Here is a 27,607-nt window from a genome sequence, read left to right on the forward strand (position 1 = left end):
AATTCTTTAAGGCAAACACTCTTGTAACCATCACCAGATCAAGAAGTAGAACCCCAGAAGCCCTTCTTTGTGTCCCTCCCACGATCACAATTCTCTCTCCCCCCGATAAATAACCATTTTCATGATTTTTATAGTAATCACTTTCTCGCATGTCTCAATAGTTCTCTCACTTAGATGCGTACCCTTTGGCACTACATTTTAGTCTTGCTCACTAAAGTTGATGGCTCTTTTTTATATAGATCTCCCCTCCATCCCATTGTTTTCCTTGTACTTTAGTGTTGAAGAGATGAGGCTATCTGGCCTGCAGAACTTCCCACAGTCGGTTTTGTTGATGACATAGTCCATGTGCATCTCCACATACTCCTCTGTTCTCTGTATCCCCTGTAGTTTGGCAGCAAGATTCAGAGGCTTTAACAGGCTGATGTTTAGTCCTTTGGCAAGACTGTATATAGATAGTGGTATGTTCTTGCATTAAGGGGCACATAAAGTTTGGTTATCTCTCTTTCCGTAATGTGAACGCCACTGACGCTTAATGCTTGTATCTATTAAGTCATTGTGGGTTGCAATTAGTGTTATTTTAATGCTGACCTTTCCTTTTCATTTACTGGCACTGTGCTTTTATGTAATATAAAGACCCTTTGCCTTTTCTGTGTACCTGGAGGTACAGTTCATATAAGAAGGCAGAATAAATGCTTGATTCCTTCCCTTTACTGACCAGTTTACAAGATGTTGGATTTGTTTCTTTCTCCAAAGATGAACACATCTTCCCTTTCAAAAAAAAAAAAATCATTATGAACTGTGAATTTAAACGTTTCATACATAGTAATTATTATCACCGTTGGAGCTTAAATTGCCCCATGTTTGGCCAGTGGGAGCTTCTTCTAGTTGATTTTTAAGTCCTTTTTACATACCACCACGATCTTTGATAACTTCTTTGTTATCTGGTATAACAAGTTGATCTTTCTTGTACGTGGAATTGGCCATTCCTCTAAGAAGTCCTGGTTTCCTTTAGGGGGAATTGTAAATCAAGCTCAATTTGGGCTAGAATGCTCATTGCTACCAGGCTGGCCATGTTTTCTAGCCCTTTAACTGGACAGAGCTAAGATACACACAGGTTTAATAACTTCATGAGTTCTCATTACTACTTCCAGTTCACATCTTACTAAACCTCTTCTCCATTACATCTGATTCCCTTCCACACTGATCCTGATTTTTTTTAATTGGTTTTTTAATTGGTTTTTAGAGAGGGAGAGAGATAGGGATAGAAACATCGATGAGAGAGAAACATCATCGATCGACTGCTTCCTGCACGCCCCCCACTGGGGATCGAGCCCGAAACCCAGGCGCGTGCCCTGACCGGAACCCAGCTGGTGACCTCTTGGTTCTTGGGTCGATGCTGAACCACTGAGCCACACCAGCCAGGCACACTGATCCTGAGTTTTAAGGACATAGGGGATGAAACAGATGATAACATTAGTGTATGTGATAAGTGCTCATTGGCTTTATCCCATCTCATACTACATTGCTCCACAGTCCCAAATAATAATACTAATATTGCCATTAATGTGATTATAGAAAACACTAAAAAATAATTTTGCATATGCTCTCTTCATTCTCTCGCCATTTTTTAAATAATAATACTTTATTCACAGTGTGGGAGCATATACCCATTTATATACCATACTCCCTCGGAGCCCTCCTTTAGCCTTACATCTACAAGTAACTTTCTTTCCCTTTCTTCCTTTCTTTCTTCCTTCTTTCTTCCTTTTTTTCTTCCTTCCTTTCTTCCTTCCTTCCTTCCTTCCTTCCTTCCTTCCTTCCTTCCTTCCTTCCTTCCTTCCTTCCTTCCTTTCCTTCCTTTCCTTCCTTTCCTTCCTTTCCTTCCTTCCTATTTCTTTATTTCTTTATTTATATCAGTCCTCGCCCGAAGATATTTTTTCCATTGATTTTTATAGACAGTGAAGGGAGGGAGGGAGGGGGAGAGAGCAAGAGCGATGTGAGACACATCGATTGCTTGCCTCCTGCATGTGCCCCAATGGGCTGGAGATTGGACCTGCAACCCAGGTGCCTGCCTTTGACTGGCAATCGAACCCGCAACCCTTTGGTACGCAGGCTGACACTCTAACCACCGAGCACACCAATCAGGGCTATACCATATTTTCTGCATTGTTTTATCCACTTATGGACAATTAGATTGTTCCTATATCTTGGCTTTTCTGAATAATGCTGCAATAAACATGGGGGTGCAGCTATCTCTTTGAGATCCTGATTTCAGTTCTTTGGGACATATACCCAGAAGTGGAATTGCTGGATCATGTGGTAGTTCTATTTGAAATTTTTTGAGGAACCTCCATACTATTTTCCATAGCAGCTGTACCATTTTACATTCTCACAAACAGTATACAAAGGTTCTAATTTCTCTCCATTGTCACCAACACTTTTTTTATGATAGCCATCCTAATGGGTGTGAGGTAATACCTGGTTTTGATTTGCATTTTCCTGATGATTAGTAATGTTGAGCATCCTTTCATATACCTGTTGACCATTTGTAAGTTTTCTTTGGAGAAATACCTATTCGCGTTCTTTGGCTATTTAATTGGGTCAGTCAGTTGTTGTTTTTCTATTGAGTTGTAGTAGTTTCTTGGATATTTTGGATATTAATCCCTTATCAGATAAAATAAAAGGTTTGCAAATATTCTCTCCTGTTACATAAGTTGCCGTTTCATTGTGTTGATTGTTTTCAGTTGACTCTTACTCCAGGAAGCCTTCCCCTCCAGGTTAGACTAGATGTCTGTCCCCTCAATTCCCACAAAATGTTGTGAATAACTCTGACTTGGCACTTACCTTATTATATTGGATTGTTTGTCATTCTTTGCCTGTCCTGTCCCTCTCCCATCCCCCGTGACTCACAGGGGAAAGGATTTTGCATCAGTTATCATTTTTGTACTGCCAATCACCAATACTGTTCTTGGCATATAGTTGGCCCTCAGTTTAGTAGAACTAAGCTGAACCCCTGAAATTTTTAATGATTAAGTTGTCAAAGTTTAGGCCTAGGCATGCATTAACCAAACTTGAAATAATTGAAGACTTAGATCCATTATTAATACCAATAACCTCTGTTTGAAAATTGAGTAGATAAATGAAACTGAGAATAGTGGTACTTTTAATTTTAGATGAAAAAGAACTATAGTATATAGAATACAGAAAAACAAGAATTGACCAGTATATAAACTACAAGGGCAGAGTTTTTATCTGTTCTTCCCAGTATGTAGAACAGTACCTGGCATATAATAGTAAGTAACCGGTCAGTGAATATTTGTTGACTAAATAGATGATGTGCATTAGAGAAGCACTCTAGCTTCATATTTTATTAGGCTTTTAAGGTAAAAATTAAATTTAAAACATTTCCTCATCTCTGATTCAGTTAAAACTTGCCACTTGAAACAGATCAAATTACTGTCTTCTCATTATTTTATAGTTTTGTAAAAGTCTCTAAGGAAGTATAATGGAGTATAAATATGGGGTTTTTTCTCTTTTAGTAAACGAAGCAAAAAAGGAGATAAAAATGGAAAAGGCTTGAGACATTTTTCAATGAAAGTGTGTGAGAAGGTTCAGCGGAAAGGCACAACGTCATACAATGAAGTAGCTGATGAGCTGGTGTCGGAGTTCACCAATTCCAACAACCATTTGGCAGCCGACTCGGTAGGCGGAGCATGCACTCGCGTCGCTGTGATGAGTGGCGCAGCGGGGCACCTCTTCGGGGTAGCTGTGTCATCAGTCTGAGGACTCGGACAAGCTAGGGAATCCCCAATTCCTCCTTTACTTGAGGGTTTCATAATGTCTGTAGGGAATTTTTTGTTGTTGTTGATTTTTTGTTTGTTTTGTTTTAGAAAGAATTATTTTATTATTTATTTCAACATACAGATGAACAAGTATTTTTGAAATATAAATGTTGGGGGTTACTGAAGGAAAATACTTTTTTTTAAACATACTTTTTATATTTTAATGACTTTGAATACATTTCTGAAGCTTTTAGTATTTCTTCTATATCTAAGTCAAGAAGAAATTTTTATCTTATCATTGAACATGTTAATAAAAATTTCAGGCCCTGCCGGGCGTGGCTCAGCAGTTGAACCTTGACCTAGGATCCAGGAGATCCCTGTTCGATTCCCTGTCAGGGCACATGCCCGGGTTGTGGGCTCGATCCCCAGCTAGGGGCGTGCAGGAGGCAGCCGATCAGTGATGACTGTCATTATTGATGTTTCTGTCTCTCTCTCCCTCTCCCTTCCTGTATCTGAAATCAATAAAGATAGATTTTTTTTTAAAAAATTCCATTGTACCAGAGAGTATATAATAAAAAATATCTCCCTTTCTACCACCTAATCTGCCTCCCCAAAGGCAATATTCACTCTTACTGGATTCTTGAGTATCCTTCCAGAGATTATATATGCATACACATAATAAAATTTACTTCCTTTTCTATTTTAAACACATACGTGATTGTGCTTTGCACACTGCATTCTTAATTTTATCTTTTTTACAATATATCGTGGAGATTTTTTTGTAACACATACAAATCATTCATTTTCCCCCAATGGAGATAAAATTACGTATAGGGAGGAAACGTACATGTACTTAGTGTACAATTAAAATATCATTATTTCCTTATTTATTGTGGAATAGTTTATATACAATAAGATGTATTTATCTCAAGTGTAAAATTTGATGAGTTTTGACAGTTACGTGCACCTATGGAACAACTGCCGTCATAAAGACACAAAATATTTTCTTCATTCCCTAAAGGTCCTTCCTACTCTCCCTAGGCAACTGCTGATCTGCTTTTTATCATTTAGACCGGTTTATATTTTATGTAGATGCAGTGATATTATGTGTACTCCACAACAATATTAAATAAGAGTAACTCTAGTCATATTGAGTTCTTAACTCTTGATCTTAGTAGAAATATTTATAGTATTTCACCTTAATTATGATAAAAAGTGTATTTTGAGATTTCTTTTTTTCTCAGTTTAAAAAAAATCTGAAATTGTTATTGAATTCAATCAAATTCTGGATAGTTTTCTGAAAATTTAGGATTTTACACTGATAGTCATGATTGAGATTAGTGGGTTTTTGTTTTACTTTGTTTTGTTTTACCATCTTTATAGTTTTGATTAGTAGTGTTATGCTGACTTTATAATATAAATTTAGAGGCTTTCTTTTTTTCTTTCTCTTTATTCCATTACAGGTTTAATAGCATTGGATGTCTCTTTCTGGTCCCTGAAGTTTTATAGAAACCACCTGTGATTCCATCTAGGCTTGGTGATTTGGTGGGGGGTAAAGCTTAGATAGGCTTCATTTTTTCCTTCTTTGGCAATTTGTCTTTTTAGAATTTGTTTCCCTTAGCTTAGTATTTTATGGTTTTTTTAGAAAATCCTCCATTTCATCCTGTTTTCAAAATTTTTTGCAATTATTTTTCCCAAAGAACCATCTCTTGGATTTGTACTGACCTCCTATTTTGCAGTTAGTTTCTGTTTTTATCTTATTTAATATTCTTTTTTTTGTAGTTACTTTTGCTGTTTTTCTACCCTGCAGGCTATGATGTATACTTTATTTACTTTTATTATTTTTGTTTAGTAATGAAAGTCTTAGATCATCTTTCTTCTCCCTGAAAAAGGCCCTTTGTATTTCTTAAATTTAGATCTGTTGGTACCATAATCTTAATTTTTTTTAGATTATTTTATGTTTTAGATTGTTTGAAAGTATCTTTATTTCATCTTTACTTTAATTATATATATATAGATAGATAGATAGATATATATATATAGATATAGATATAGATTTCAGAGAGATAGAAACATCAATGATGAGAGAGTCATTGACTGGCTGCCTCCTGCACACCCCCTCCCACACACCCCCCACACCCTGCGGGGGATCGAACCCAAAACCTGGGCATGTGCCCTGACCCGGAATCGAACCACAATCTCCTAGATCATAGGTCAGTGCTCAACCACTGAGCCATGCCAGCCAGGCTCATCTTTACTTTTGAAGGATAGTTTTACTGGGTATAGAATTCTTCCAGTACTTTGAAGATATTATAATAATATTATTGATTAAATATTTTAGTATCTTGTGACTATATCTTAAATCTTAACTTTTATCACTTAATAAAAATACTTTTTAGCAGGCTTATGACCAGAAGAACATTAGGCGAAGAGTTTATGATGCTTTAAATGTGCTAATGGCAATGAACATAATTTCAAAAGAAAAAAAAGAAATCAAGTGGATTGGCCTGCCTACGAATTCTGCTCAGGAGTGTCAAAACCTGGAGGTGAGTGAGGAAAATCTGCATATAAAAAGTAGTTTGCTTTATTTTACATCAGAGGCACTTACATTAGAAATGTAGTCACATAATAGTAAAATATTTCTAATTGTTTATGTACACTATCATTTTTTTTTTTTTAACAGACTCTCCTATGTAGTTTTCTAACTGGAAGGAACTTTAGAGATATGTAGTCTGACTGATGTCCTGATGAAACTGAGGGACACAGAAAGTAAATGACTTGATTTTTACTGTTTGTTAGAGAAGATCTTTATTTTATTCTAATTTAATTCTGAGCACTTTAATTATAAATTGTTAGTGATTCATGTAATAGAAATAATATCTCATTTGATATAATGCTTGCTGTATGGACCCCTCAAAAATGGGTGAAGATGTCTGTTATTTCCTATGTTTAAACTTTATCTTTGACTCTAGAATCAGTGGCAACAGGATGGCTTATAGAGAAAGCTGTGGTTGATTTCATGTGTTTTTCATTATTTGGTGTCATGATACTTGTGGATGGAGGGAGAAAGCAGACATTTGTCAGAAGTTATAGAATCATTTTATTTATATGCTGCAGTGAAAATGCCCTCATTTTCTCCTTCTGATGGAGAGATTTGAGGATCATTTTAATTACCGGTAATGCTAAGCTGATAACAAAAATCTATTTAGCATCAGCTATGTGCTTAACCAAAGATTATACAAGATAAAATCTCTGACTCATGCAGCTTTCATTGTAATGGAGAGGAGAAATGTAAAGGAGCTCCCAAAAATGTAATTACTACTATGAAAGAAGCAGTAATTACTACTGCTTTTCGGGGTGATAAAGGGGGACTTTACCAAGAAAACACATTCCCTGAGCTTAGTCATGAGGGAGGAGTGGGATTTTGCCAAGTGGTTTCGGGCACGGAGGGCCTTCGGGGCAGAGGCCTGCGCGGGCTGAGGCAGGCATCAGAAAGCATGCCCGCAGCTGGGTGTGGCCAGGCACAGGCGGGCAGAGAGGGGTAGGTTCCTAAGTGCTAAGCAGTTGAGACTGGTCCTATAGAGCAGGGGAAGCTGTCGGAGAATCATAAAGAAGGAGGAGGGGGTGGCAGGATGTGTGCTGAAGGATCACTCTGCTAGTGGGATGGGTGGGGAACTGAGGAAGAGGAGGGAAGTTGAGGGGCGCATTGGAGATGGCCTGCACTCAGGCAGGGCAGCGACGGTGGGAAGTGTTGTGGGGTAGGATCAGTCCAACTTGTGCGGGCAGGAGGGGCGGGGGGGCCTCACGTGCCACAGCTTCAGGCACAGGGCAGTGCTCCTGCATCTTCTCAACTGTAGGCGACCATACAGATCTTACAGTCAGCCTAAAGTGGCTGAGGACTGAAGTGTGGCCGTGGTTAGAGGAGCAGCGAGAGGAGCTCCTGGTGCAGACGAGCGTGCACGGGAGCAAATAAGAACTTTTCTCTCGGAGCAGACAAGAAAAACGTCTCATTTGACATCACTGACTTTTGCCCAGAGAGACAGGAGTTCATCTGCAAAGAAATTCAGACCCTCGGATCTGTTTTCGAGGTAGTTTGTGAGAGTGAGGACACTAGTCCTTTGAAGCTGGGAAATTTGTCCTATTAGCATGTTTCTTACTATAGGTAAGAATTGTATATTGAATATGTAAACTCCCTGTGTTAGCAGCTGTGCTTATTATTTAATTTGGTTAAAGTACAGAATACCAATTTTACCTCAGTAATAAAATAAATAAAAGAAGAAAAGGAGGGAAGGAGAAAGAAGGAAAAGGAGAGAGAAATCTAGCATAATTTCTCTTGTCAGGAAAGTGATATTCACGCACGTGAAATGGGAAATGATACCAGATAGTATAGGATTAAAAGTTAACTCCTGTATGATCAGGGCCAAGTATGGAAGCATTAGAAGGTCCTTTGCACCACCTGGAAGGAGTAGTACTCACTGGGTTACTGGGAAATATGCTTACTAATGAGAAAGCATATTGGTAAAACTTTTGAAGGGGTCTTTGTCTCAGAAGCCCCAAATACTATGTGTATTCTTTGACCCCAGCAGTCATGTGGTTTCCAACGGGGAGTGGAGGGGGGGGGGAACAAATTAATTAAATGTTTAAATAAATAAAACTTAAAGTAAAAATAAAAGTCCGTTAAACTGAGATCTTAAATGAGATCTTACCTCCTTCTTGGGGTGGGTGGGCGTAATATAGCAAAGCAATTAATATTAGGGTCTCTGGAGCCAGATGGCTTAGGTTCTTGCCAAGCACTAAGCAGTGTGCCCTTGGGCAGTTCTTTAAGCCTCTGTGCCTCCATTTCTGTACAGGCAAATGGGTAACGGTACTTACCTCATACCTAGAGTTTTGCGAAGATGAATTAAGATACTGTGTGTGGAGTGCTGAGTTGAGTGCTGGCATGTAGAGTAAGTGTTCCTAAGTGTTAGCTCTTACTCTCTTGGAACTTGGGTAATAAATAGCAACGGGTACTGCGCACCACGTGTTCACTGAGCAGATGGATTTCATAACTGATCGCCACAGTTCTGCTGTCTCGCCTGCTCGCTTACCCCAACCCCTGGCCCCCAAAGAGGTGTCGCTTGCCTTTGTTGAGGTTGGTTGTTAAAATGGGTTGCATCTTTCTAAAGAAAATTCTTGATCTCTCAGAACTGGGACCTGAAAATGAGCGGTGGTTCATACTCTGCCTGCATTCATGTTATTTCGTAACCTATGTTTTAAAGATAGAGAAGCAGAGGCGGATAGAACGGATAAAGCAGAAGCGGGCCCAGCTGCAAGAGCTTCTTCTGCAGGTAAAGAAGCTGGGGCGCTTTATTATCTTCCCTCCCTGTATTCTGCTTCTCCGCTTACTTGCTTTCAGAGTCAGTGTTTCCTGCTTTGGGTGCCTTTGAGGTAGTGTCGGGTGGGACCACAGTAGGGCAGCCTCCTAACATGCGAGCCCATTGCCATCCGCATGGTCTGTCTCCAAGCTGGTTCCATCTCTCACCATTATCAGGGCCACACAGCCACTCACCTGCCCTGCGTGTCACTTATATTATACAGCAGTTTAATTTGGACACTTATCCTTACTCTGAACAGAAACTATTCGGAGTGTGTGTGTGTTTAAAATCCTAATTTGGAATACCAAAAAGTAAAGCTAGTTAAATTTTAGGCACATTGAGTAAAATAATTAAATCCACCTGTAATACTTATTATCTGTAAGAGAATAACATGCAATACTCAATAAGCTTTGTAAAAAATACCAAACCTTAAAATGCATTTCTGTTTAAAATAAAATAAAATTTTATAATGTAATAAAGATCCTTATATTTATACTTTTTTGGATAATTGCCTAGAATTTGGATGATTTTAAAAAATATAATAGAGCCTTTATGTAAAATTATGGGAGGTAAAATCACAGGGTAGTTGGACTTTTTTTTCTACTTTTGGTAATTGTAGTTGGTGTAAAAATTCACTTTGAGCCATACAGTGGAGCTGTTTTCAATCCAGTAAAAAAAACCCACAACTTTGTGAAATGAGTCAGGGAATCTTTATGCTTTTGCTTTGTTTTTTTTGTGTGTGGTTGTTGTTTTTTTGGCAGCAAGGCAAGCAAGAATTTATTGGCCGCAGCAAAAACACACTTAGGACAGTGAAACAAGGAAGGTCATAGAAGAAGCAACAGGAGAGTGTAGGCTGGGCTGCTTTGGCTCACTGGGAAGTCAGAGAAAGGGGGGCCTTGGAGACAGGTTCAGGGAATTAGCCCAGGACGAGCTGCTGCTGCCCATTGCTGCCCTGGTTGTGAGTCTCGTGGGGTCCCTTAAAGTTCAGGAGACACGTGCCTGTCAGGGAAGGAGGAGGGGGAAGGAATGGCCAGGGTGTGCTCCCCGGGGGAGAACTCTCCAGTGTGCCTTTGCTTTTATCCGAAATTGTCTTTATTTGAAAAGCTTTCAGCCAGTCATAAAATCAACTTCGATTTGAACAACTAACTGTAGGTCATTTAATTTTTTATGCAATCCACTTTTCAGAAATAAACATAGCAAGAAGGTACCAGGTTTTTCCCCCTAAAATATTCACTTTGTCTGATGGATGAGAAGGTGTTAAGTATTCTTAAATATTCTAGGTTTTTGTTTTTCACTTTCTAGATGCTTATATTTGCTTTCTGTTTTTCTTTCACCTTTGTGTATAAACCAGAGGGGCAGGAGAAGACCGTTTAGCCTTCCAGAGATCTGTGTCCGATCTGAGAAGGCAGCAGGGCCAGGGCAGAGGAGTAGCAGCAGGTAGAACAGAGATTTCCCAAAAATAGGGAGCCCCGGAGAAAGTGTTCCGCCTGATAGGCCAGTTCTTCCTTTCTGTGTTCTGTGGCTGCTTTTCACACTGAATGAATCCCGGGAGACCTACTGCTGGAGGAGCATTTTATGTATTTTTCATATTGGTTGTCCAAATAAGATTTTGTTTGAAGAGAGTGTTCTGAAGCTTTAAAAAAGACCTTGAAAGCTGACCCTTTATTCCTTTTCCTACAGCTGCTCCCTTAGAGTCCTGCCTTCTTGTAGACCTGGCCTGCCAGGCACTCATGTCTTAACTCCCGCCCTGTCACCTTCCTCCCCTGGCTGCCTTGCTATTGTCCTTGCCCCTGCACAGTTAGCTGTAGTATTTCCCTATCAACCCATGGTCCCTAAACTGAGCCTTCCTCAGATTTCCTCAAAAGTGTCATTTTGGAGCTTGAGTTTGGGCCAATGTTATTATTATTATTATTATTTTAATATATCTTTACTGATTTCAGAGAGAGGAAGGGAGAGAGAGAGAGATAGAAACATCAATGATGAGAGTCATTGATCAGCTGCCTCCTGCACGCCCCCTGCTGGGGATCGAGCCCACAACCCTGGCATGTGCCCTGACTGGGAATCAAACCGTGACCTCCTGGATCATAGGTCAATGCTCAACTGCTGAGCCAGGCCAGAAGGGCTGGCCTATGTTATTTTAAAAATCTGTTCCTCTGTATACTTCTAATTATGTGTTTATCAGAAAGAACGGTGCTAGCCAAGATCGCCTTCATATGTGTATTTTCTTAAGTCCTAAATTTTTTCCCCCTCTATGGTCTCTCAAACCAAATATTTATAAAATATTTCAACCCGGGCAGCCTAGCTGTCAACATTTATAAAAGCAGGTCTCTCTATTGAAATGAAGCCCAAAGTATAACTGAAAACAACTACTTCTGTAGACATAGCTTATTTCCTCCTAGCATTTGGTTTTTCTTTCCTTCATGAAATAACATGGATGAAGTTGTCATAGGAAGTAAATTAAACAAGTTGTCCCTGAGCACTCACAATTTGCCATGGCTGAGCTAGCTTTTTGACAGTTAATGTCACAACTCACTGACATCACATGGCACAGGTGAGTTACACTTGCAGGCTTACGACCTCTTTTAATTCTTTTTTTTTTTTAATATATATCTTTATTGATTTCAGAGAGAGGGAGGGAGAGGGAGAGAGACAGAAACATTAATGATGAGTCATTGATCGGCTGCCTCCTGCACACTCCCGACGGGATTGAGCCCCATAACCCGGGCATGTGCCCTGACCGGGAATCGAACCCCAATCACCTGAATCCTAGGTCGACGCTCAACCGCTGAGCGAGACCCGGCCGGGCTCTTTTAATTCTTAATAATGTAGAAAAGGAATGGTGTGAGTACGGAATACCTCCAGGTTAATGAGCCTGGAAAAGAACAAAAGGCGACAAATAAGGAAATCAGGCCAAAACAAGGGAGAGGGGGTTTTTCTTTTTACTATCAAAATATCATCATGCCCTAGCCAGTTTGGCTCAGTGGTTAGAGCACTGACCTGTGGACTGAAGGGTCCCAGGTTTGATTCCGGTTGCAGGCTTGTCCCCGGCCCTGGTCAGGGTGTGTGCAGGAGGCAGCCAATCGACGTGTGTCTCTCACATCAGTGTTTCTCTCTCTCTCTCTCTACCCCCCTCCTTTCCACTCTCTCTGAAAAGCAACTGAAAATATATCCTCGGGTGAAAATTTTTTTAAAAATTTAAAAAATAACATTATAGCCCTAGCTGGTTTGGCTCATTGGTTAGAGCATCGGCCCTCAGACTGAAGGGTCCTGGGTTCGATTCCAGCCAAGGGCACATACCTCAGTTGCAGGCCAACGATCAATGCGTCACGCTCACGTCGATATTTCTCTCTCTCTCTCCCTTCCATTCTCTGTGAAAAAGCAATGGAAAAAAATATCCTCGGGTAAGGATTAAAATAATAATAATAATAAAATAACATTATGTGTTTTTACTGCTCCCCTTCCCCTGAAAAATCGTAGATGCTAGTAAATATGCAGTATCAAGCTGTGAATCCTAGACGTATAAGAACTCTATCACTGTTTGTGTTCCCCTCTATATCAGGGTCCTCCCGTGGCACTGTGGCCAAGGCCAGGACAGGTACGGGAGTATCTCCCAAGGTGCTTTTTCTACTAGAAGAGAAGCTAGGCAGAAGTATTTAAACTTATAATTCTTTTTCTCAGTTTTACAGTTTCAGCATGTTTTCCTCAATAATAAATGAATTAAGCAATAAGTATAAAATAGCCTGTTACTTAGCAGCAGAAAATAATGGAGTATGACTTACGTAATATTTGATAATGCTATACCTAGTGATAGTTTTTTCACAGTGATTTTTGGACACACTGTTAGGGCTACAATAAATTCGTGTCCCTTCTGTTTTATGCATTTTAAAAAATTAAATGTTCACTTTCTAAGGAGATAGTACCCAGCCATTTTAAGATAATAATCTTAATCAAACTTTAGTTAAGGGCCAGAACCTAAAATAAACAGCCCTAGGATAAGATTGCTAAAACACAGAAAACTTCAATTTATCAGCAGTGAGTGAGAAGATGGAACCAGCTGGTGGAAGGGAGTGAACGGCTCTGACTCCAGGAACTTCTAAAACCAGTGTCTGTTTCCTGAGCGGATGAAAAACTTGAGCTGTGCGAGGTCTTTCTAACCGTGGAATTCTGTGATGCATTTGCCTTATTAAAAAGGGGGGCCACTTTTTTTGACGTTTAAGTAAGGATTTTAAATAAAAGCAAGATTCGATGTAAAGACTCAGGTCCTGATACAGCTTATCATCACTGCTAAGCCTCAGTTTCCTCATCTGGAAGATACCAGGTGGGGAGAGGTTTGGACCAGATTCCAAACTGTGTCCTAAGGATCCTTAGTTCTGTGGAGGAGCCTACGGGGCAAATGAGGACAGAGCTGGCTGGGCTCAGGACGCCTGGCCCCAAGCCGCCAGCAGCAACGCTACTTTCATCTGTCTCATAAAGTGGGTGTCTCACAGATGTCATTTGAAGAAAGGGTTCTGTAGCTTTATAAAGTTTGCCTATCATTGGGCTAGATAGTCTAAGATGTGTTTAACCCTGAACTCTCGGGAGTCTTAGATGAGTAGAAACAAACGCTCACTCAGTGTCATGCATCTCTCACTATAGGAGCTGCGGGTGCCACTGGGCTCTCAGATTTGTAAGATCCTGTTTCTGTGGCTGACGAAAACCATGGGCCCCACTATTTATATTAGGATGATGTTAGACACCATTTAAATATATAGTTTTCCCCTTGAAATATATTTATTGAATCGGATTATCCTAATCTTCTATTCTTATATGTTTAATTCACCTATAGGTGGAAGGTCACTTTAAACTCTCTAATTTTAAACTATATTTTAAATGTATTTATCTTAATTCATTGAATTCCACCTCACTTATCCATAATAATCACTATATTCTTTTTTATCGATCATTACAGCAAATCGCTTTCAAAAACCTGGTACAGAGGAATCGGCAAAATGAGCAGCAGAACCAGGGCCCTCCAGCTCTGAACTCCACCATCCAGCTGCCGTTTATCATCATCAATACCAGCAGGAAGACGGTCATAGACTGCAGCATCTCCAGTGACAAGTGAGTGCAGACCAGGGCAAGACTGCAGGCGGTCGTCTGCAGATCGAGAGGGTGTACTCTGCTGTCTGAATCCTCCAAGGCTGACTCCTTGGGGCGTGTGAAACGCCTTTCAGACGTGGGGTGTCGTAAGCTTCTGGCATGTGCTCCATCACTCGCCCTCTGCAGCCCCCAGTCCCATGCCTGGCACTGTGCTTCCTGTTACATGCAGGGTGGTGCCTGGATCCAGACCAGAATGTGCATGTGTGTACAGGCATGTGGTATAACTGTGGGCAAGTAACGGCAGCGAGGTAGACCGTCCGTGAGGGCCTGGCGGAAGGTAGGCTCGCTGTGATTCACTGTCATAGTTTATTGGGGAAATATTTTAGATCAACGTTTTGCTCTATCATAATTGAGTGGGCTTCCGCTTATGAATGGATGAATAGGCATGAAAATGCTAGATGCGTTCTATGCTTTCTTTTTTTAAAATTTATCTTATAACTGGAAGTTAACATTTTTGACCACCTTCATCTATTTTGCACCCACACCTCCATCTCTGGCAACCACCAATCTACTCTCTGTATCTTTGAGTTCGGGTCTTTTTAGATTCCACATAAAGTGAGATCATTCAGTGTTTGATTTGGGCATAATGCCCTCAAGGTCCATCCATGTTGTCACGAATGGCAGAGTTTCCTTCTTGTTCTATGGCTGAGTATTTCATTGTATATATATCACATTTCCTTGATCCATTCATCTACCGATAGATAACGCAGGATTAATGTGTAACTTGTTTTACCCTTCATGAAAATAGTTGATACCATCGCCCTTCAGGCTGTGACCGGTATCATGAGATAGTTAAGGGAACAGGGCGCAGAGAGAGACAGACCGAGTGTGGGTGATGCTCCCCCATTTAACTGCTCTGTAGCCCTGTGTTCCGAAGAACAAATGGAGATGATACCAGGCCTCTGTCGCTTCCTAGCCCTGTGGTGAGGATTAGATGAGATGATGCCTGGGAAGGGTTGGACTCAAAGCAAGCAATGAAAAAATGTTAAGTGTTGTAAAGGAGTAGCAGGAAATCTGGGGGTCACGGGCCTAAGGGCCTTGTGGCCGCCGGTCACCTCCAGCCGGGGTCTGGCCAGGTTTCCGTCCTTGCGTGGCAACTGACTCGTGCTCTTCCGGGCCCTCCCCCGGGTGGAGGGAAGGAGACTTTTACGAAGCCTGTAGAAGTTTGTTATTCAAGGTCGGCCCTAAAGCCCGTCTTTCAGTTACTTCGGTGATGCAGTCTTCTCCCCTCAGTTAGCCAGGCAGCTCTCCCACTATGAGGATTAAATTGACAGAACCGTCTGCTTTTAATGTATGCCTGAAATCATCTCTGTGGCAGGCACCCACTTTTGATTTTTTAATTCTGAAAGCCTGTTGATGTACTTTATTCAAGTGTATATCCTTAATTATTTAAATATGGTATTTTGCTTTAAATCAGAGGTGGGGAATGTATAGCCCTCAGGCCTTATAAATCATTTGGTCTGGCCCTGCCAAGGCAACCGCAGGTGGGACTAGAAACCCAATAAATCAAGGAGCTTTTTTCATAGCAACAATAATTTTGTATGCCTGAAAATGATGTTATAAATATCCAAATAGCCCTTGGCTGAAAAAGGTCCCCCACCCCTGCTTGAAATTATCATTTTTGCCCTCACCTAAGATCTAGCATAAAAAGTTTTACCCTCACATGATTTTAATAGAGAGAATTTTAGGACATGGTAAATTCACCTATACGCTGTCCCTGTGAATCTGAGGCCTGTGGGTGAAGGTGCCCTAGGGCCTAGCCTAGAAGTCAGAAGGGGCTATTTCTTCCTACATTCACCTCTTTATTGAAAGCTTGTGCTGGGCAGCTGCACATCCTGATTTGGTATTTTTCAAGAACGTTTGGAAATTTGCTATGCATTATATATGACATTTTTTTCTAAAGACATTTTACTACTAATTCCTCAAGACAGGATTTGGGGATTGGTTAGTTTGTGAAGTTTTCCATTTATTGCTTATCTAAACTAAAGTGTGCTGTAGCTAACACTTGACTCATGAAAATAATGAAGTAAGCGTCCAAAATGTTTTCTCCTCAATCCTAATAGGCCAACTCATAGTAGAGTTATAGTACACTGGAGGCTTTCTTAATATTTTTATCTTTTGTGACAAAGTTGTAGCCAACGTTGAAAAGTACTGGATTTAGACCAGAATTTCTGTCTCCGGTTTGCAGTGGCTTAATTAGGGCTAAAGCTTATGGGACGCCTTTTGTCTGTCACAGGAAAACTGTTTTGATTGGGGAAGTGGTGTGTTTGAGATGTCATCTCCTGCGCACAGCAGAATGACCCTTATTGCTGTAAACGGCGACAGTTTCTAGTACTTAGGCCCTCATTCCTTTATGGGATACACAGAATATGGAACTCTCTAGACCTCCCCAACACCGTGGAAAACCCCGTGCCAACTTTGTTTCCTGATACAGGTTTGAATATCTTTTCAATTTTGACAACACCTTTGAGATCCATGATGACATAGAAGTGCTGAAGCGGATGGGAATGTCCTTTGGCCTTGAGTCAGGCAAATGCTCTCTGGAGGATCTGAAACTTGCTAAGTCGCTGGTGCCAAAGGCTTTAGAAGGTTATATCACAGGTATGTTGTGACGCTCTCACATGCTCTGCCTGATTCCGTATGTCAAACCTTTCTCCTTTTCTCATAGAAAATTAGTCACGTCTCCCGTATGCCCGTCCTTGACTCTGAATCCTTTCCCGCTTCTCTAAATGCAGCCGCTCTCTTGAATTTCTTGTGTGTCACTTGCTTTTCTTTAAGATGCAAACACAAAGTAAACTGGAAACAATGTAGTTTTGCCATCCCTGACCTCGATATAAATGGACTCATCGTGATATGTTTTGGGCGATTTTATTACTTTTTTACTCAATATTATGTTCTTTAGATTTGCCCAAATGATTTGATGTTACTGTAATTCATATATTTTTACTGCTGAATAGAATTCCATTATGTGAAAATATCACAGTTTCTTTGTTCATTGTACTAATGATAAGCCTTTAATGTTGTTTTAATTTCCTAGATATTAAAAAACTGTTCCTTTACACCATGGCCAGTCTGGCTCAGTGGTTAGAGTGTTGGCCCATGGTCTGACGGGTCCCGGGTTCAATTCCAGCCAAGGGCACGTACCTCGGTTGTAGGCTCGATCCTGCCCCCGGTCAGGGCGTATTAGGGAGACAACCAGTCGATGTGTCTCTCTCACATCGATGTTTCTCTCTCCCTCTTTCTCTCTCCCCGCCCTTCCACTCTCTCTGAAAAGCAATGGGAAAAATATCCTTGGGTGAGGGTCAAAACTAAAAGAAACAAGACCAGTGCTCCTTTGAACACTCCTGCAAGTAGACCCCAGTGACCACGTGCAGGTGTGACGTGCGAGATCGCTGGGTCAGAGGCGGGTGCGTCTGCAGCTTTCCTAGACAGTGCCACCAGTTTTCAGTTTGTTTTCACCAAGTTACGCTCTCACCTGCGGAGTGGACATGTTCTGTTTTCCCAGTCAGGTGGATGTGAAATGGTATTGTAATTTTTTTTAATTGAGATTTAATTAACACACCACCAAATACACCATTTTAAAGTGTATAATTCAGTAGTTTTTAGTATATTCACAAGGTTGTGCAGTTGTCACCACTAATTCTAAAACATTTTTATGACCCCCCAAAAGAAATCTCATACACATTAGCAATCACTCCCTGCCCCCCGTTCCTGCCAGCTCATGGCAACCACTAATCTACTTTTTGTCACTCTGGTTTTGTCCATTCTAGACAATTCATGTAAATGGAATCATATAATATGTGGCCTTTGTGACTGGCTTATTTAGCATCATGTTTCCAAGATTCACTCATGCTGTAGCGTGAGTCATTACTTCATCCCTTCTTATTGCCGTTGTATGGACCCACCACATTTTGCTTATCCGTTACTCGGAGGACATTTGGATTGTTTCCACTGTTTGGCTCCCCTGAATGATGCTACTATAAACATTCTTGTACAGGTTTTTGTGTGAACATAAGTTTTCAGTTCTCTTGGGTGTATACCTAGGAGCAGAATTGCTGGATCATGTGGTGACTCTGTATTTAACATTTTGAGGAACTGCCAAACTATTTTCCAAAGCAGTTGTACCATTTTACAGTCCTCCTGGCAATGTGTGAGGGTTTCCGTCTTTCCACGTCCTCCTAAACACTTGATATTGCCCACCTTTTTTATTACAGCCATCCTAGTAGATGTGGTGTTTCACCGTGGTTTTGATTTGCATTTCCCTAGTGACTAATGATGTGAGCATCTTTTCATGTGCTTATTGCCATTTGTATATCTTCCTTGGAGAATATCTATTCAGATCCTTTGCTCATTTTTAAATTGGGCTCTTTACCTTTTTTATTATGAATTATAAATATATACTGAGTATACTTGAAAACAAAAACACTATGTTTCGCATGCTCTGTGATTCAGGTTTTTTTTGTTTCACTAATTCAGAAATCTTTTTTAATTTAATATTTTTGTTGAGAGAGAAAAAGGGAAAGGGGGAGAGAAATATGGATGTGAGAGCAGAACATCAATCAGCTGCCTCCTGCACACCCCCTATCGGGGATTGAACCTGCAGCCTGGGCATGTGCCCTGACTGGGAATTGAACCAGTAACCTTTTGGTGCATGGGACCAAAACCAACCAACTGAGCCACAGCGGCCAGGGCTAATTCAGAAATCTTTATGATTGTCCTGACTTACTAAGACTATGGTATATTCTACACATAGAATTTGGATGTAGAAACAGAGCTTCTGCCTTTGCTTTGAACAATTTCCTTCATTATAAATATTACCTCCTAGAATTGCACATCACTTTTTAAAAGCATTTTACTAAGTTCTAAGGTATATTAAATCAAATATAAGCAAAGAGGTTGTTTTTATTTTGTTTTGTTTTATGGTTTTGGCCCTTTGGTCACAACATAAGTATCTGTTGAATGAGATTTGGTTTCTGTTGGATTTAGTTTTTAAATTGGCATCTCCCACCTGCTACAAATGTGACCCCATCCTCTTGCCCCTCGGCCTGTATCACCCCCTCCCCGCCCCCCAGGGCCCCCACCGGCTCCCTTCTCCCTGCTCTCTCCCAGAGCGGGACCTGCTGTTGTGTTGGCAGCCCAGGCCTGCCGGCAGCCCAGCAGGGTCTAAGGAAAGGGCTTACTCAATAAATCACCACAGCTCTACTTTAGCCTATTCTCATTGTAAAAGCTCCGGGCGATTAGGCAGGCTCTGTGGTTTTTATCTCTTCGTGACCTCATCGGCAGCCTGGGGTACAGACTCTGGTTAGTTCAAGAGAAGAAACGTGTGCCTTTAGTGTGCGGAGGGACAGAAGGGCTCTTGAGTAGGACGGTGAGAGCCATTGTGTGGTTTCTGTGATAATGTGAAAGAAACTTGGGCTTTTCAAAGCCATTGTGAAAAGACAGTTTAATGTGTTATTCTCACAAGCAAGAAAATGGCTGTGCTCTGACAGAGTTTCCATATATACTAATTAATATTCAGCACAGGATCCTGGCTTTAATTTTCTCGTGTACAGACTTGTTACTTAATGTACTTAAAGTCTGCTGTTCTTAGAATTGAAGTTCTGTTCTCACAGCTGCCTTAGCCTGTGAAGAAGGCTCCCAAGGCCATTCTAACGCCGGTGTAGACATTTAGTTGACTTTGTCCTTGTAGGGTTGTTTCACGTGGCCCGACAGTGCCTGGAGAGCAGTTTCCAGTCCCAGCACACACGGGTTTCTATTTTTTGCACAGTAATTACAAAACTATTTTTATTAAATATGATAAGAGCTCATTTTGGCAAATTACATTTTCTGAGTGTACGTTCGGTCTTATAATGTAATTCTAAGAATTTCTTTTTAGGAACGTATTTCTAATATGTGTATCACTTACTTTGTAAACTCACTATTGAAAGAGACTGTCCTCCTTCACTCAGTAGCATCGAGATCTTCATATGTTCCTGTCGCTGCCTTCTCTGAGCTAACTTTCTAGATGAGGAGAGAAGCATTAAACACGTGAAATTACAGTAAGAATTGATCAAGGTTGTGCTAGGAGAAATAGAGTGTATGCATAGAAACTCGCATTGAAAGGATATATCCAGAATATTTATGCAGACTGGACAGTAATGCCTGTCTCACCCTTGTTAAAAGCATGAATGCTTGTGACCTTTTAAAATAAGAGCTAGTTTGACTCATAAGCAAATGCCACCAGGAGAAAGAATAGGTCTTTGATGACTAATAGCACTGAGTTCATCAGGGGGCCCTTGAAAACATGGGGGTTTGGACAAAAATGTGTCTGCCCTCAGTACCCCCGATGTTTCCGAGTTGCCTTTCTCTTGCCCCTGCTGGCCTTGGCTGTTAGCCCCGCAGTCAGAGCCCTGGGTCTTCCGTGGTGAGGGCGGCACGTGCCCGGGACAGACAGTGTTGCCGTCCTCAGTGAGCGGCCTCTGAGGCCTTACTGAAGAAGCGGGACCGAGAGTCCGCCGTTGGTTTAATCTGAATTCTTTTCTTGCTCCAGTCTGCCTTCCTGTATTATTTTTTTCTGCCCTTATGTTTTAGAAAATTTTCCCCCAGCCGAAGAAACCTGGGTTCTTCCCAGGGCAGGAGACTTGGGGGGCTGTAGCTGAGAGCACGCTGATGCCCCCACTGGTCTGCCGTCTTCCCACGGGGGCCGCAGCAGCCAGGGCCGCAGAACCCACGCCTTCTGTTTCTGTTTCTCCCTGTAGATATCTCCACAGGACCTTCGTGGTTAAATCAGGGACTGCTCTTGAACTCTACCCAGTCAGTTTCCAATTTAGACCTGACCGCCGGTGCCCCCTTGTCCCAATCAAGGTACGTATTGTTTCAGGGCCAGAAAGGCCAGCCACGGAGCCCTGCCCTCCGGAGGGGCGCGCCGGCGAGGCCCTGCCCGCGCAGGCCCTGCGCAGGTCTTGGCAGAGCTCCCCAGTGGCACCTCCTTTCCCATGCGTCAGTCCTGTGTCGTATGGAGCCGAAAACACGTGCCACATTAATGAGCCTGTGTGTTTTTAATTGTTTGCTAGTGTAAACCAGGGGTTATGCTTGGATGCTGAAGTGGCCTTAGCAACTGGGCAGCTCCTTGCCCCAAACAGTCACCAGTCCAGTAGCGCTGCCTCTCACGGCTCCGAGTCCCGAGGCGAGACGCCCTGCTCGTTCAACGACGACGACGACGACGAAGAGGAGGAGGACCCCTCCTCCCCAGAATAAAGACAGGACGCAGCCCACGCTTTCCTGTTCGATGCTCATGTGTGTTTTTAGTGTGAGCTCTTGTTTTTTGAAATGATTGCTTCAGTCCTTGCCTCTGTTTGCACTGTGCGTTCAGTGAAAACTAGGGAAACACAATACGCGAATTACACGCAGGCTGACACAGACTGAGATGAAAGTTAACGTAGTGTGAATGACAACTCTGAACAGTAGGGCAATAGGTCACCTCTCAGACAATGCGAGCCCTCTGAGGTGACAGTGGGGACAGTCCCGGGAGAACTGGGCAGCACGAACGAAGCTCATTTATCTTCCAAGAGGTGGGATCTCTCTGTTCCCCACACCCACGTAACCCCCCTTAGAACTAGGATCGCTACAGTGAACAGGCCTCGGTGATCAGGTTTCTCACGCTTCTCGCCTTACCGGGCATGAATGAGCGTGAAAAGCTCCCGGTGGGGCGAGCGGTCCAGCGAGGAGGCAGGTGGCAGTCCTTGGCCTCAGGGACATGGGCTGCACTGCTGAGCTAGTAGTTGAAGGTCTAGTGGAGGTGCTTTACGCATCGGCGGCCTTAGACGGCTTCTAGAAAGGAGCGCGAGCTAATTCTTAAGTACTTAAGTGACATTTAGAATAATTTATAGTAAAACTGAAAGGATCGTTGTTAGCCAATGCATTGGTGCATAGAATTTTTTAGGGCTACTTCTGGAAGCCAAAGTAGAATAGCATTCCACATGCGTTAAATACTTTGCCAGCACTGCCTTTTGCCAGCCTTCTAAATCTGGGGTTTTACAGAGAAGGAAATCGTACCTACGGCGTTTTCATTTAAAACAAAGGGGCGAACTCCTCTGACCGAATTGCTTGCTTACAGGTCCCCGCAGTAATTGTGTGATTTCACCCAGTGTGCAATTGATGGAAATGAACCAAATGTCATTACTTTGAAAAGTGAAGTCTTTCCAGAATACGAACAGCACTGTTTTCCTGACCATGTCACCTTTTATATGTTTTCTTTCATCAAAATGACCTTACTGAGCTTATTCCTGGGTAAACTGCGTTTCAAACTAACCTGATGTCATGTTTCACAGAAACAGCTGAAAAATGGTGAACTCTCCAAATGTTGGGTTTATAGTCGTGCAGTCGATAGTATATTGTTTCATAGCCAAAGATGCCGCCAGGAACACTGCTGGCGTGTTCGCAGCTCCTGCTCCCCTGAACAGAGGAGCGTGGAGACATCTGCCACCATGGCCAAACCCCAACTTAATTCCACAGCAAGGCCTTGAAAGTAGCAAATAATAATGAAAACTAACTCTGCGTCTTTGTCTTGAGTCATTTGGCTTGGCCCCTAGATTGTGCATCTAGCATCTTTGGGCCCAGCACCAAGCTCAGCCCCGATCTGTTCCTTCCTCAATCCCGTAGGGTAAGAGTAGATGCCTCCTGATCCTTTTTACAGCTCTGCCCCTGTGCCTACGGTGAGCTGGGGGCGAAGGACCTGGCTGACCTAAAGTTTGGTTAGGCCGTAGAAACAAATACACTGAAACATACAACTTTAAGTTTCTTTGAGACAAAACTCATTCTGTCAGAAGTAAGCCATAGTGCAGACTCAGAGTGTTCAAGGGGGCAGAGAGAGAGAGGCAGTTTTGAGAGAATTCTGCCTGAGCCTGAGTTTGGGGACACATCTCTTAGGCTGGGCAGGTGGGCGGAGCCTGAAACTGCAAAGGCCGGGCAGGTCTCCCTGGGCCTCGGGGAACACTGACCAGAAGATCGGGGAACACTGACCAGAAGATCGTCAGCTGCAGGCAGTAAACCAGGCTCCCTTCCAGGCTGCCCTTTGAGGCCCCCCCCCTTTACCACCCCCTGCCTTTCCCATCTCCTTGCTTGAAGGGGGACCTGGAGAGGCCAAGGGCCACAGCCAGCTTCATAGTCTTCAAGCTATTGTACTACAGGTCCCAAAACCCATACACCGACATTCATGACAGGTACGTTAGTCATGACCTGTCCTCTACCAAGTAGCAAAATCCGTGGGAGTTTTTGGGAAACTGCTCTCTCCTCTCTCTGTCCTGCTACTGCTGCTATAGTGCTTTAAATGGATAAAACATGGTTTAAAAGAGAAAGCAACCAAAGACTCATTACTGTTGGCCCCACCCTTGGCCGGCCAGCCATAGGTGTGCAGTGTTTGACCAGAAATGGCCTCTGTTCCTCAGTAATGTTTGGGGTCACTGCTGAGGACATCTAATAACAGTCTCACTGTGGCCGTCAGTGCACATCGCTGGTGTGAAGCCTTAACTGAGCAGAACGCTAGGCTGAGGTGTTTAGAAAGATAAATCCTGTTATTCTTCCATATCTCCCCTAAACAAATGATCTAGGTCTACAGCTCAGCACTCAGGCACAATTTCGTATAAAAATCAAAGTGAAAAACAGTTAGGAAATTGTGATGACAACATCCAGGCATCTTTATAGGAGTAGCACTTGGGGTTATTTACGCACATGTGTGCAGGAAAAAAGACACCCCTCCCAGAGGGTGTGGGTCACACTCTGACTTGGGGAAGTTTGAGGGACCTTTTCCCCTCCGGGGTCAGTTTACTGTTACCCTTTCAAGTGCATTGCATCCTTCGGTCAGTACCTTCTTGCTCCATTAGCACCTGTGTGGTGGTGCCTGCCTGCCATGCTTGACCCTTACGTGGGAAGAGCAGTGCTCACCAGGCTCCCCTGCTCTTCCCCCACTGTGATCTTCTCCTGCGATGACTAGGTGACGAAAGCACCTTCAGGAAGTGTTGACATAAACTGTGCCTTACGATCCTGGGGGACCTCAGCGGACCTCAGCGAGGGGGCAGGAACGGAGGCGCTAATTCAGTGACCTCTCACCTCTCCGCCATGCCCGCTGCCCCTCTGAAACTTGACAGTGATGCCATGTGTTTTGTTTCCTTCCATTTAATTCTGTATAGAAGTGGTGGGGTGAAAACTGGCTTCTGCCATCTTAACGGGATGAAAGAGTAACTCCCCTCATTAGCAGAATTTACAGTGGAAACCACACCCTGCCACGTTTGAAAAATAATAATACCGGCTCAGTCCTCAAACACAAATTAGCCCGTCAGGCCGTCCACCTGGAGATAGTCCGCAGGAGGGCTCAGTGTACATGCAGACCTCCGTAACTCGGCCGTTTGCTAAACCACGACCCTTGGCTGCTTGGGTTGTGGAGGCAGCCAAGTTGCTCCGAGGACAGTTGTAACTTAGGTGCCTGGGACGGTCAGAACCGGGTGGGGGTGGGGTGCCCGGGGGCAGGGTCAGCAAAGCAAGGGAACCGCCTCAGCTGTTTCTACCATAGCCACACTCGCAGAGAGACCGCAGTTTAGTTTTATCAGCGATTCACCTCAAAGACCCTTTAAATACCTATCTAACTCCCGTCAGGTAGATAAAAGGTGTGTCCCAACCCCAAAAATCTGTGAGGTGGACGTTAGAAGGTGCTGCCTTAGCCGTGCATATAAAGACTTAGCCCTTCAGTAAGTATTTGAACAGAAAGCATTCGGGTGGATGAGTGCCTTGGCGAGAAAGGACGGGCGATGGACAGTGGGCAGAAGGCTGCTTCGGTCGGGGGTGGCCAGGCAGCGGCCAGCAGTGCCCGTAACCAAGCGAAGGTCCTACCCCATGAAGTTCTCGGCGTCCTTCCCTTCCAGTCTAAAGGTGGGAAAGTAACCCCTTTTCTAGGTGTTTTCTTCTAGCTCTATGTTATTGAAGACACAAAGATCTTTTTGTATTAGACACATGAAAGGTATTTTATTCTGCGTATGTAGTGGGGTCAGTACAGCTAAAGACGACATGAGGACCGTTTTCCCAAATAGGTTCCCCGTTTCATGCACCCGGAGCATTTCCCAAGCACTGATGACCGTGCGTATGAATCTGCCGCAGACCCGCAGTGCCTGCCAGGCCCCGCGCCTCGCCGTTGGAGGGGCCCTCGGAAATGTGCCTCCCTGCCCTCTGATTCACGGTCGATACGATGTCCACTTAGTTTAACTTCCACTGAAGCCAAACACGCTAAAGAAAAAAGGCTGATATTTGCTTAAAATTTTACCTTAAAAAATTTGAACTAAATATTCACACAAATCACAGTATTTCTCAGGAATTAGCCCCTTTACACAACCAAGATATCTCTAAAAAGTTATGCTTAGATAAACGTCAGGATCCAGGTTTCCCACGTACCTCTCCACGCACAGAATGCTCAGGAAGAAAAGGTGGGGGTGCAAAACTGACCCTCCAGTTGGGCCCCGGGAATCCCTGACAAGCACAGGAGTTTCACTGGGAGCAGAGACGGGAGAAGGTGCCCTCCCTTCTTTGTATTTTGTGCTGCGGCTCTCAGGTGGGGTGAACCCTTGTCTCATTCTTACGCGGCCTTCGCTTTACAAAAGGCCTGGAGGGCTGACAACTTGCTGTTCCAGCAGGTCGGCCTCTGAGCCTGTCTCCCCGCTTCTCGCTGCATAGGGGTCGATGTAGCTGAAAGTAAGGGCAGGACTCGCCCCTTCTCCACCGAGGGCCTGAGCGCGAGAGAACACCTCTCCGCCCCACTCTTAAGGCGTCACTTGTCTACCACCCCCCAGCCTGCGTGGCCAAGTCTGCACCCCCCCCCCCAGTCCCTTCCACGTCGCTTCCTGAAAGCCACTCCCTCCGCGCTGTCCTCCCAGGTGGCCTTGGGATTAGCATCAGCCGTGTCACACCAAGTGTGAAACAGCCAGAGCAGGAGTGGGACTTTGCTCTTGAGGCTGTGGCGTCCGCGTTGGGTCTCTCTCAACTCAGAAGACCCCGGGTTTAGACACACTTGGGAAGAAGCTCCTCCGTGGCACAGACTCGCACACTGGTCACTGGCAGGGGCTTGAGGTTAAGTTACCAATACCTTTCTCTACCGCATTTGCTTCCCTTCATGTCTATCTCAACATAAGGAAACTTCCCCAGATCACGTTTGGGTTTTAAAACGCATCATAGTGTCACTTACCTATGTCATCTTCACATGTCAGGCATCGTCTAATGACAGATGGCCTGATTCTGCTTGTTCACGACTGAAGTCAGATTTTTTTTTCATACTAAAAGCTCTCTGAGGACCCAGACACCCTTCTGCTAAACACTTCTGAGCAGTTGCCTCTTTTTCCCAGTAGTACCATGACAGGTCCAACCCTGCCGTGTCCTGTAAAGTGGAAATCCCACCCGGCCGACTGCACTGGCCGCTCCGGAGCCCGAGCTGGGGACACAGTTCAGTCTGTTCCTGGGGGTGTTCCCTTTACCCCCGTCCCACTTGACTTCAGACGAAAAAGGAAACGGCCGTGGGCCCAGGTCGCTGTTCGCTAACTTTCTCATTTGGAGAGCCTTTACTCTGATCACGTGCTGTTAGGTTTTATTTCCAGAAAATATAGTTCTGCTTTTTTTTTCTGCATGAAGGAAACATCCTGGTGCCACATGCTCTAAGCAGTTTAAAAAAGCGAAATAAGGGGGAAATGCAAACACCACATCTGACTTGCCTAAAGTAGACTTTATTAGATTGGAGTACCTAACCCAATACAATGTATTATTTTGTAGCATCTCAAACTTTGTAAATAAATACCGTTATTTTTATATGGAAATTTTATAGAAGAGCTATTTCTGTATACTTAATTATTCCTGGATTTTCTGAAATTGCTTCCAATAAATAACAGACAAGTCCTAAGCCGTGTTCTTCGAAAGATGGTTCGAGGACCACCCGCGGCGGAATTGACGGGGCTGGGGGTGGGGGTTAACGTTTTGCACCCCTAGGGCCCGTTCCCAGACACTCGGGTGCTCGGGAGTGGGGCCTGGGAAGCTGTACTTTTAATAAACTCTGAGTGATGTTTTTGTCCATTAAAGTGTGAGTATCTTTGTCCATCCTGTAAGGTTAAAAGAAGGAAAGAAAGGAAAAGCTTCCAAAATGAGGATCGTTTGTGCTTGAGAGGGAAAAATAATGTATCAGGCTTGTATGATTGAATGAGATGCACTATAGAAAAAAATAAACATTTAAAATAATGTCGGTCTCATTATTAGCCGGCGGATAGGGGGTTAGTGGGTATTGTGGTGCCCTGCCTAGCTCCCCCTCTTTTAGGACCGAGACACTCC

General features: G+C 43.2%; 1 protein-coding gene across 11 annotated transcripts in view; it reads left to right on the top strand.

Annotated features, from left to right (window-relative positions):
* Nucleotides 1–27,517, top strand: part of TFDP2 (transcription factor Dp-2) — a 122,876-nt gene extending 95,359 nt beyond the window's left edge. For 7 of the 11 annotated variants that reach the window (XM_081160543.1, XM_081160547.1, XM_081160551.1 and 4 more), the window contains 7 exons: nt 3,540–3,702; nt 6,182–6,328; nt 9,041–9,109; nt 14,085–14,236; nt 16,710–16,876; nt 21,013–21,118; nt 21,328–27,517. In XM_081160543.1, coding sequence (XP_081016669.1) covers nt 3,540–3,702; nt 6,182–6,328; nt 9,041–9,109; nt 14,085–14,236; nt 16,710–16,876; nt 21,013–21,118; nt 21,328–21,511 — 988 coding nt within the window. In that variant the 3' untranslated portion in view covers nt 21,512–27,517. The remainder of the gene's footprint in view (nt 1–3,539; nt 3,703–6,181; nt 6,329–9,040; nt 9,110–14,084; nt 14,237–16,709; nt 16,877–21,012; nt 21,119–21,327) is intronic. The other 4 variants (XM_081160546.1, XM_081160549.1, XM_081160550.1 and 1 more) reach the window with 1 other exon arrangement.
* Nucleotides 27,518–27,607: the final 90 nt, after the last annotated feature.

This window comes from Miniopterus schreibersii, assembly GCF_964146895.1.
Source record: "Miniopterus schreibersii genome assembly, chromosome: 15".
Lineage (NCBI taxonomy): Eukaryota > Metazoa > Chordata > Mammalia > Chiroptera > Miniopteridae > Miniopterus > Miniopterus schreibersii.